General features: G+C 41.5%; 1 protein-coding gene across 1 annotated transcript; it reads right to left on the bottom strand.

Moving 5' to 3' along the window:
• Nucleotides 1–1125: 1125 nt before the first annotated feature.
• On the bottom strand, nt 1126–9091 carry LOC121716595 (homeobox protein Mohawk-like). The gene is made up of 7 exons (XM_042102497.1): nt 8865–9091; nt 8505–8750; nt 7500–7659; nt 6934–7087; nt 6436–6765; nt 2644–2677; nt 1126–1998 (listed from the first exon to the last, which is right to left on the bottom strand). Exons 2-7 carry the CDS (start codon nt 8678–8680, stop codon nt 1797–1799), a joined length of 1056 nt encoding a protein of 351 aa, XP_041958431.1. The 5' UTR covers nt 8681–8750; nt 8865–9091; the 3' UTR covers nt 1126–1796.
• Nucleotides 9092–11961: the final 2870 nt, after the last annotated feature.

Here is an 11961-nt window from a genome sequence, read left to right on the forward strand (position 1 = left end):
GTTTCACTGTTTAGGGCTGATCCCTAAGAAGGATGATCATAGAGGTTGATGACTTGATGTTCACTTTTCTGCAGGTCCAGGTGTATGACAGAGGTGCAGGTGCTTCATCACTGACAGGGTTGTGAATGGGGACTGCTTGTTATCAGCATTAAAGGGGTCAGTGAGAGTAATGCCCCATTGTTTTCTTCTGAGGACAATGTGAACACCAGCACAAAGTGTCCTGTGAGGAGAGGTGACAAGTAGATGTTGATGGTAGCCAGTTCTGGTGTGACGATTCTTTTCCATCCACTATCTCTTGGAGACTGTCCTTTTAACTGCCTTGGATGAGCATATGGAAGACCTTTTTACTGCAGTGAATCATATCTGATATCTGCAACATCAGATGGAAATACCTTCAACTCCAGTCTGGTAGACCTTGCCATGCCAACAATGTGTTGCTCAGATGTAGATCTGTAACATAAGCTTGAAACAGCCTAGATGTAGCAGTGGTGCAAAACCCATAGAGGCCATACCAGCTTCAATGTGCTGTTCAGACATAGCAGGGGCTAACTGTTTCAGTATGAGCAGTTTATCAGATTGGAAGTGGCTTTTTCCTAGATTACCACTCAAAATGTCCTGCACGCTCTCTATTTTCCACATTACATGTAACTAAATTTAAAGTGGAAATAATTAGCCCTTTCCATGCAACCGTCCACAACACTGGTGTCTCTCCAGTGGCAAGTCTTGTGGGAACCTATTCTTACACAAGCAAGGCTAGTGGTGTAAATCTAGGACAATTGTTTTCTCTGGAAAAAGTGGCTAAGGAAGACAGGAGTGAAATCTTGAAGGAACCAAAGCCATATTGAAGCCCTGACCACTGACAGTGACAGTGTCCAAAATGGAATACTCCAGTCCCCATTAGGTGACATACTTAGGAGAGACAGAGTAGTCATTCTTGGAGATCACTCAACTTTTCTTTGGAGAGGAACAGCAGTTATCAAAGCAACATGTGGTTAGTGGTTATTTCCAGACCAGTATTCATGCAAATAGGCAAAGAAATATTAACAGCAATGGATGTTGCAAGAATAGTGCTACATCAGACTAAAGGAAATGAATTTGACATGAACACAATTTAATCTATCCACAATAGGAACACTTAGGAACACTTACAAGAACATTGGTTTTATGCAAAAGATGAAACTTGAAAATGTCTTACGCATTCAGTCATAGGACAAAAATCCAGAGTCTACCGTACCAACACTGAATGTCATATAACTTATGAAAATGGTGAACATTCAAAGAATATATTACATTTTCCGACCACAGACATGAGGTTTTGTGTTCATGTATGATAAATGACCATAAGATTAAAGAGAAAGGGTACAGATGAACATTCCCTCCAACTAGTCAGTTGCTGTGCATTCAGGTTCAGTAACACTGATGACTAAAACTTCAGATGACCAAATGGACCAACAAGAAAAACAAAAACAAGAAACCTCTTTATCTTTCTGAGCTCTGTCATGGGAAGGCACGCCAGTGAATGCAATGCATGTCAAGCACAAAATTATTGCTTTTCATAAAAAACACTGTAGTTGGTAATAATAATAAATTCATATTTGAGGAATTGAGGAAGTCAAGTCTCTGGAAAATGTCACTTAATCTTATTTAAAGAATGGAGGGAACTGTCTCTTTCATTTTCTGTAAGAATCCCTTTGTAAAGACTTTTGTGGCACAGAAGAAATCCTCTTTCTCTCTCAATCTCTCCCCCTCTCTCTAGTTGTCTTTACCCCATGAGGACTGTTCAAGACAGGGCTGAGTTAGTGTTGGGGCACCAGGGGCACTTTGACAGTCTTTATTTCGGCTATATGGGAGGACTTCTGGATGATACAGCTGGTTGTCCCCGTGGCTGCTGTCCCTCCTTCCTTTCCCTGGGTAGCCATGTTTGTCAAGGCCATGGCGGCGTGGATCTCCTTCCAGTATGTCTCGTCTTTTCCTCTCCCGCCCTCCTTTCGCTTATTACTGGACAGGAAATGAAATAATATACTCCAGTTAGACATCACACAGGTTCACATTATACAATGTAAACCAATTTAATATAGAATAAACAGCCATCTCAACAGCCATCTCTTCTGTGCTCTACCCTCTAAATCAGGGGTGTCAAACTCATATTAGGTAGTGGGATGGATTTGTTGGAATGAGACCTCATGGTGGGCCGTCTTTTTCATGGTTATTATCATTTTCTGCATGCGTATCAGAGTGTTATTTGATGATATCATTTATGAGCAAACTGCTGTCATATACTGCTCTCTCTCTTGAAATGCTCTCCTTCCATGTTAGCTTTTCCACTTCCTTCCTGAGGATGGTTTGTAGTGCTAGGTTATCAATTCATCATATCACAGAGATATTGCTTAGCTTATTACACTTTGTTGAAGACAACTGGATGTGATCTTTTTTTCTAATTTTCCCTTCCTACCTAAAACATCTGGGTATGAAACCTGCTGGCGGGCCTGATCTGGCCCCAGGCTTTATGTTTGACACCCCTGCTCTAAATAAATAACTGCTAATGGGTAAATGTGTAGATAACACTGAACATTGGAGAGGATCTCTGGATTTTTAGTTCTTGACGATATGGGAATGACACACGCAATGTTTTCTCTCTCTCACCTGTCACATTTGTTTGAGCTGCAGTCCAAAGGCTCTGTGGAGGAAACAGAGGAGTGATTAAATTCATTGCATAGAGATTTGGCTTCTTGAACATGTCTTCTGTCTTATTTGTTAGCTTTTATTAAGGGAGACATATTATTCATTAAGACAGAAACCACTCAGAGAAAATTTCAAAGTATAATGTAATCAATACACATTAGCGGTTCGGTTATTTCAGCTGATAAGCCAGAAAGGTCCCAGAATGGCTTTTAACAACTAATGTCAGGTGGCTGTACCTTACGTCAGGATAATTCCTGAACAACTACACAGCGGGGAAAAATAGGGACAGTTAGTCTCAGAGTGCATCTCACTGGTGACGTTTTACAGCGCACAAAGGACTCAGAGTTGAAAAGATTTCGGCTCGAAGAAAAATGTTGTAATAACTTAAGGGATGCAAATGAGCTGTGCAGCACTGGAACAAAATGCCTGTGTTGCTGACACAGAGCAGATATCATTTTTCCATCTCTAAAGCACTGGAGGAACATAATTGCATTTGTTTTGGCGGGAGCTCCCAAGTCCAGCCAAGCCTGGCACACTTCACTCTTTGGCTCTGCAGAGGAACTCACGCACACTTACACACTTATAGTTCCATATTGCATATGTATGTGTGTATGTACACACACACACACACAGCAAGACAGTGCACATGCAATGCACATCTAAACTATGTCTATGGCTTACATATAACACAGAATACAGTTCAAGTGTTGCAAAATGTGCATACATTAGAGCACCTAGTGGAAATATTTTCACACAAGCAGTGGATTACACTTTTGTGCTTTTTGTATTCTGCTAATTGTGCTAAATGTTGTACTCTCCACGGTAAAGCCATTAAATGGAATGAATTATTGACGAGGGAAGGATTCTGTACCTTGAACTGAATAAGGAATAAAGTCAGGACAGTGTATTCTGATACAGTTGTGTTGAGCACTGCTGAGCATCTGTGTGCCTTTGTGACTTGCACCTGCTTTAAAGCTTACACGCACTGCTCTAGGGTCAGTGTGAATGATGTAACTCGGCCACCAGGTAAAAAACTTAACACAGTCAATGGCTTTACCTTTAATCTCTACATTTCTGTTCCCACTAAGTCCTTCTAAGTGTGTGGTTAATATGCACTGCCATGCAAGACTCAGTTGAGACCCCTCTTTGGCAGGGATACAATTAGGGGGCCAGGCTACACTAAGCTCCTTGATTTTCAGAGCTCTGCGCTCGGTTGAGGGCGATCCAGATCGGTGGAGGGGAAAATATCTTTAGGGAACCATAGAGAGAAAAACTGGAAACTAATACATAACAAAACAGAGTTTTCAATATTCTTCGCCTGAAATACATTCAACTCAGATTCTTAAAACATCTGTCCTGCCAAGAACTACTGTGAACCATTAATAAATCATTTACCATTTGCTTCTATGAGCTACTGAATGCCTCACAGATCAAACTAAATATCTGTAGCTCTGTTGCACCTCAGCCACACTTTACTTGGAGGGGAAAATATTTCTTTGGGCACAGGGAAGAGACAATGTTTTTTTAAAAGATAATAAACTTCCTCTTCAATTTCAAGATTAAAAAGATTTCTCTCCCTCCAGTTCATTGCTTAACTTTACTTTTTAATGAATATTTAATTGAATAAATTAACATGAATAAAATGCTTTATTTGTTCTTTGGTTCTGTAGAGCAATCTTAGGCAATCTCTAGTACTCAAAAACAGAGGCCCTTGAAATAACTTAAAAAACAGTTGATTTTAACAGTGGTAACAGTGGTGCAGTAGGAATGCCTCTGAACACAATCCAACACAAGCATAGGTACACACAAACACACACACACACACACACACACACACACACACACACACACACACACACACACACCACAGCCTATACAGCACGTAACAAAACCTGACCTGGCCTTTAGTTTCACACCCTATTGCCTTAACTAAACAGTGGCCATATTGTGGGGTCTCGTGTTGCCTCCCCTGAGCTCTCTAATGACCCTAAATGGCTTTCTGCACCTCCAGGTTTACTCTGTTTCTCTGAAGTGCTGTCTGTGGCCCTCTTGTTCTCTTCAGACAGTAGGAGCCTATGAATAAAAGGGCAGAACTGAGCGTGGGTCCAGACCAGGGTGGACCAATGTAGATGACACAAGAGAGTTCATTTTTCTAAATCATTATTCACCCCTTTCCTGAATTTGGAGGGACTGGCTTCCAAAGGACTCTCAAATGATCTCATGCGTAAGTTGTCAGCTGGGAAATGTGAAGAATTCACAAATTCTTGTCTCCAACAACATCCTTCTTCAAAAATTTCCATGCGCATATGCTACACAGGAAACTATGTGTCTGTGTGGTGTCAGTCCTAATTTCATACATGCTTGCACAACAGAACACATTTGCTGTCCCAGATATATGGAAAGTCTCTTTACAGTCCTTTTACCCTGGAGTAGAGTAAATGCTTGGAGTAAACAGTGTGAAAGTTTTCATAGTTCTCCTGTGCCATAGTTCCACTCTGCTTCGAGTAATATGTTTCCACTGACATTCCGGGATGATGAAATTTTAGCAGGTTAAGTGCAATGGCAAAAATACCCCAGGTCTCAATAACTGCCAAGCAGAAACCGAATTTGAATGCCGCATACAAGTCTCTGTAGCCCAGTCAAATACTAGTATTAATTTAACACATTTCTAAGCAGTGTCACTCTTAACACTGTGTTCCTGTGATTAAGTACTGATGAAGACTTAATGATAAGACTTTGGTTGTCTGTATCTGTCAGTGCCAGGAGTCATAATTATGGTTTTACTATTATGTAGTTACAAGGGAAATACCACACACAAGAAAGCCTGGCGCAATGTGTCCAGTCAGCTGGCTATGAGTCTGTCAGTCTTTGCCTCTTTTCATGCAGTTGGAAAATATTTACACAAATACACACAACCGTCTTAGACAGCAACTTATAAGTAAACTAATATCTCTGAAAAGTCATATTCCCTACAACTGCCTACAGCCATTTTTTCAACAATTATTACAGTGAGGACTACTTTGTATATCTGAATAGGCAGCAATGAAGTGTTCTTTATACTCAGACATTTCATCATCCTCTATTGGATTAACCATAAATTTGTATTACAACTGATTGTAATGTGTACCAATCAGATGTGCATGTAATGCATATTCCCATTAAGTATGATTGTGGATGCATAAAGAACCATGTTTAAACACCAAAGCATTTAGTTAAAAAAAAGGTCCAAATGGCTAATGACACGTCTTTGTGTTAAGCATGTTTCTGCCACTTATAACTGTGCTCTCCTTTTTCTATTCTGCCTGACTTGCTTACCCTGGCTCACTGGTACAGGAGGTGCTGATGATTCAAACCATTTGCAGCTTATACCTGGCAATGGAAAATAGCAATCTCAGGCATTCCTTAATTGCCCCTAAAGAGGGCAGTTCCATGATGGCAGGAGTACAAAACCAACAGACAGGGGAACATGTTAAGCAGCAAGGGTGGAAATTATGCAAACGATAAATTAGACCCAATTATTTTGGCGTAGTCGTCAGACATCAGCAGGTGTTCCTATACACTGGGCTGTTGATCAACTTTCCACATTCAAAGCAGGCACATAGCACCTGAGCCCGAGCCCGCCATTTCCCACCAACTCGACTCAACTTCGAGTGTCAGAGGGCAAACAGCATCAATATGTCACTGTCAACGAACTCCCCAAATCCTCAAAAGTATTAAAAAACACGACCTTATATGAGGCCCGAAAGCTCTTACCAGCTCTGTAGACACCGTTGGCCTCCACTTCAGATGATGAGGGCGAGAGAAGGTCATCATCGTACTCGTTGGAGCTAAAGGACCCTGAGTGGTTCCTCCGTCGGGAGTCCAGGACTTTGTTTGACGCCATGACGTGGTGCAGGGAGTCGTTCAGGTAGCGGTTCAGCAAGCTGCTCTTGTATTTTGGCGGGGAGACGTAATCGTCGCAAAGGGCGGGGTCAGTCCTGAGCCCCACCCCTTTCACCCGTCTGTCCTGCTGGATGACGCTCTGGTACGATGGCCGGCTGAACTCGCCGTCACCAGACGGCATCCGAGAGGCATTCTCACCATCTGCGGAGTGGCACAGGACAGGGCATGTTCATCTTAAGGCAGTACATAAGATGACCATGCGCGCACACACACACAAACGTACACACTCACCCAAAGTTCTTTCAAACCAGTGCATGTGCAACCTCACACAAACACAACCACAACCACACAAACACACACACACACTACCCTCGGAATTCGTGTCATCGCTGCTGATGCTGAGTCTTTCGGCGTTGCCCTGCACATATTTGTTGTACAGTTTGATGCGTAGAGCCCAGCTAAGGTCAGGCTGCCTCACAGTGTTCTTCAGCCGTCGTCGTGCATTAGCAAACCAGTTAGAAACCTGCAACATAAAAGAGTATCATAAACACAGATATCATGCACCTTGAAAAGCATGGCACAAGATGCACCAATACAGGCACATGCTGACCACACACTGTGCCAAATCCACACAGGCCATTCATATCCATCAAGAGCTTCCACTCAGTTTCTGTTTCCAAAGTGTCTCCGTAAAACATAATACCTATTCATGGGATCACCCTTTAAACCTGTAAAGCCTCCATGAGTAATTTTGTCATTTTCTCTGAAAATTGTTGTCAAAGACCACAAGGTGGCTTCATCCAGTGTAACACGTGTTTCATCCTGTGTAACATACACATAAGAGTGTTCAAGGGGGTGGAGATGTGGCCATGTCCACATAACCCACATCCCTACCAAAGATTCTAGAGCTCTGTTCTAGAATCTTTGATACCAACCTGCACCAGAGTCATGTGGGAGCCCAGGGCCAGGAGAATCTTCTCTGTCTTGGTGGGGTAGGGGTTGTCTCTGTGCTTGTACAGCCACTGTTTGAGAGGACGGGCCATGTCCTGGAGAGCCTGACGCTTGTGTCGAACCTTCCCTGCGCCCGACCGCGACCTGTGGGGAGTGCAGATGGTCACTGTTTTCACAAATCCCTCTCAAAATGTCACTCTTTAAGCTAGCTTTTGCCTCAGAGACTGTCAATAATTTTGATTACCCAGACTTCAACACTTGTTCTACAAAAGTGTTTTGCATTTGTAGTGATGAAAGATTTGTTAGGACTTCTTTTTACAGGAGCTGCTTGTGCATGACTGCCTCTGTATGTTAGATGATCAGTAGAGGTCACTGTGGAGCTAGCTCACTATGCACATTGCTGTGGCATTTAGTGCTCTGACTGCAACACAATGCTATGTAAATGCAACACATTCCCTTCCACCTCTGGCTTGCCAAGGGGTCACCACTCTGCCAATATTTGCCTTGTAATCCTGATCTGTATGCACAGCCTGAAGACCATTTACTTTCATGTAAAGCATTTGGCACACATATCTATTTATATTAATGCATGCCCACCTATGGAGATACTCTGCTGGCTGAATCTATAGTCTGCTGGCTCTTTCATACCCTCCCAAAGCACAACTGAAACTGTAACCTGACATAGCCTATAGTCTCTGTTAAGCAGACCATTATAGTACACATTAGTCACCCTTTTTGACATTTAGCATGGAGAATACACACACATAAACACAGACTCACACACTCATGCACATACCGGTACTTTTTTTATATTTATAATCAAATGAAATTAAAACAAAATTAAAACAAACAATTCTATCAAGAAAATGGTAAGAAGACTCAAGTGTATAAAACACATAATTCTTTTTTATTGCTGTTCTTCATTGAATGCTGAAATTGGCATTAAGCTACCACATATTGATAAGATGACAACAGCATCCATTACATACCCATTTCTCCTGTGCTTGATAGAAGGGTCATCATCAATAACTTTGTGATTTGACAACAAATCTGAATGCTGTCCTTCGATAACTTCCAAATAGTTCAGACTCTTCATTTCCACCTCTTTAGCATTCTTTTCAAACATAATGTGGTTATCAAATTTATTGAAAACCACGGCACTCATTTTGATATCCGAATGCAAAGCCTTTTTCTATAAAGATGCACAGTTGTGTGTCACACTCCAGGTTGCGTGCCTACGAAAGACAGAGATCATTTACGTATTATAACGTATTTTTCATTTTTACATTTTCATTTGTGCGCCTAAGCCAAACAGAGGGCAAATAAATGTATCATGCTTAGTAGCCTACCTAATAAAAGTGTACCAACTTGTACCTTCAGTTCACAAACGTTGACAATTCATCAGAGCAATTTCTAACTTGGCACATCCCATAGAATCCGTCAAGAGTTGTACTCCAAGATAATCAGGGTAGTTCACAACATGGGCTACTGTTCATCTCTCTTGAAGAATGAGCTGAATGTAATCCTGTCACGGACTGAGTCCTAGCGCGCGGTCAGACCCCCTTTGAACATCCTCCCTCTGTGAAGTCAGAGTGGTAGTGTGCGTGTACTGTGCAATCTTCGACAGTCTACCTACTTTATTCAACATAACGATGGTGGTAATGCGCCCCGGAATATGAATACGGTGCCTATCTCATGTTTCCCAGCGAAAATGAGCAGCCTCCGAATTTACATGAGAATGATGAATGCGTGTTCCGCGGCACAGGTGAGGGAGTCGAGTATCGCCGAGCTACTGCATGTCTGGCTGTTAGGATGCTGGAGTTCGGCCAAAGATTAGCAGCTCAGGGGAGCGTTCGCCATTCAGCAGGGAGACTTCATCCTAGTCTTATTTTATGAAGAACGTTTTTTATTTCGGAACAGCAGCAGCCCAGCTCAGCTCCAACAGGTCGACAAGGGAGTAAAGTGCATGAAATTTTCAGGCATCGTTCGAAAGTGTAACATTTATGTCTTTTTAAGCACTGTTATAAAGAAAAGCACTTTTAATGATTGCACTACTGGTTAGATGCATTTCGTTGTACTAGTTGTCTTTACCTGTGCAATGACAGTAAAGTTGAATCTAATCTAATTTACAGCATTGTCAGCATCTGAATGAGAGCAAAGAGGTATATGTCCAACTTCCTATTTCCATGTAGGTTATTCCCATAAGTGATAGCCACACTACAGTGTAGAGAGATCAGTCTCTCATTTTTCTAGGCTACATGATGGCATGTCTGCTAGAAGGCCCACTTAATGAAAACATTTGTAGTGAATGAGCTGATGGTGATAGCCTACTTTTAACAAAAATGTCTGCACTGCACGCACAATGTTTTATCGACACATTCCACTTTCATCTGACTTGTAGTGGTGGCTGTGGCAGAGGTCTTTTGTATTTCAGCTAAATAAAACCTCCCCCATAACACCTTAAACTCCAACGAGTTCACTGCACTGGTAGAGGCATACAGCGCAAACCACACACATCATAAATTACCCTCCCTTGGTGATCCACTGGCCTTACCACTTGTTGATATTAACCATGCACAGTGACTTGCTCAGGAGACAATTTCAGGAAAACCTTCAGGTTTAGGTCTGTTTGCATTTCGTGTATTCACTGAAATTCAAAAGTGTTCCACATGATGGGCAACTGTTGATTTCCCCTCTTGTTTTTGGAAATCCAAGCCTATTTTGATAGAGCTGAATATGTTTGCACAGAGTAAGGAAACCATTAATCATGTGGTCTGTGTCTTTCCTTTGATACTCTTAGACAAGGACACCATTCATCCAGATTCAACAGACATTTTCAAAAATGCTCCCTTGAAAACTGATTGATTCAAGAAATGTGTCTCACCTTGAAATACCATGTTTATTACCCACCATTAAGCTTCAGTAGGCTACTCGATAACGTCAAAGAAAATAAGTCATCTCCACATTTGGCATAACCTCCATTTCTAATAAATATCTGGATCAGCTTCAGTTGTTATAATAAGACCTGTTTATGACAATCCAGATTCCATTTTGAAACAAATGTAAACAGTAAAATGTTCTTAAAGGTGAATATGATCTTCGAAGAGGGGGTTAGTCAGAGTCTGATCACTGTGAGTAGTGATGAGTCTGACTTGATTTATCTCTGACACACAATGAGTCAGTCAAATATTCTCTCTGGTCTACAGAAGAACCATCAGCTGCTGTCTAACCCTGCCACAGATTGTTTCTGAGACCCTTAACCAAATCCACATGTCTTATCTAAATAACCAGCACGCCTGGGACTATCATGTTTCTTCATGGCGTATGCCAAACATACGGATTAGCTTGTCATTGGTTTAGACATAGATATGTACGGCAAATTGGCACTGACATATTAAATATTATTTATTTAAACCATCACAGCAGAACATATCTTCAGCGAGACTTTTTACATAGGCTATTGTAAAAACAAACCTGTATTCAAAATAAAAATTAAGACATCTGAATGGTTATAACAATCTTATTGCATTTTGTCTGTTGACAAGCTGTAAAACTTGCAGAAGGAACACTAGTGACAGCCTAACTGCGCAAAAGCTACATCTGAGCTAAGGCAGGATTTTGATCCAGTGGGGCCGATTTTTCACTCCTACCAGGTGTTTAACAAGTGAACACAAACATCAGTTCTCCACTGAAAACTAAGAAGGCACCACTATACAGAGGCACTTTGATCACTTTTTTCATGGTTTCTGAACAGCTCATCGTTTTTGTACTATGAGCCAAAGCGTAGGAGACTTGAGATTCTGTATGAAATGAACAAAAGTATTATGCCAGCCCCATCACAAGACCAATATGATTTCCATGTGTGCAACCAAGAAACCTAACATTGTCTGCTGTCATAATTACTTAAACACTCTCTAATCAATATGTCTCCATGACTAACAGAGCATTCAGTCCCATTAGGATGGGCCTTTACGTCATGTATTTTTTGCCCTTTTAACAAGTCAACCAAGGATTCTTGATCTCTGTGGGGTCTATGAAATTGACCCTGATGACATACTAATGTGAACGTCATCCTTGCATGCTGTTTAGTCCATCAACTTGAGAGACCCTAAACAGATAGTTAGATTCAATCGCTCTCTGCGAAAAGATTCAGAAGACCAAATAAGTTGGATTATTAACTTGTTTTTGTCTCTGCTTTGACCTATATCTCATATGTGTGTGAGAGCTTAACGATTACCCAAAATAATCATAAATCTAGCCTACACATAGTATCACAGAGTAGTGGTCTGTGTTCATTTTTTGACCCACTCCTTCCTTGAGAAGGTTCTGCTGGCATGTCTATTGAGGTATTGAGGGTAAGGACACTAAGTGGGACAGATTTAATTCCGTCCAGGGTTTTTGTTGGTGGCTAACTCCACAGGGTCCAAACCTCATTTCAGCAGCTCA

The sequence above is a fragment of the Alosa sapidissima genome, chromosome 1 (genome assembly GCF_018492685.1).
Source record: "Alosa sapidissima isolate fAloSap1 chromosome 1, fAloSap1.pri, whole genome shotgun sequence".
NCBI classification, from domain to species: domain Eukaryota; kingdom Metazoa; phylum Chordata; class Actinopteri; order Clupeiformes; family Clupeidae; genus Alosa; species Alosa sapidissima.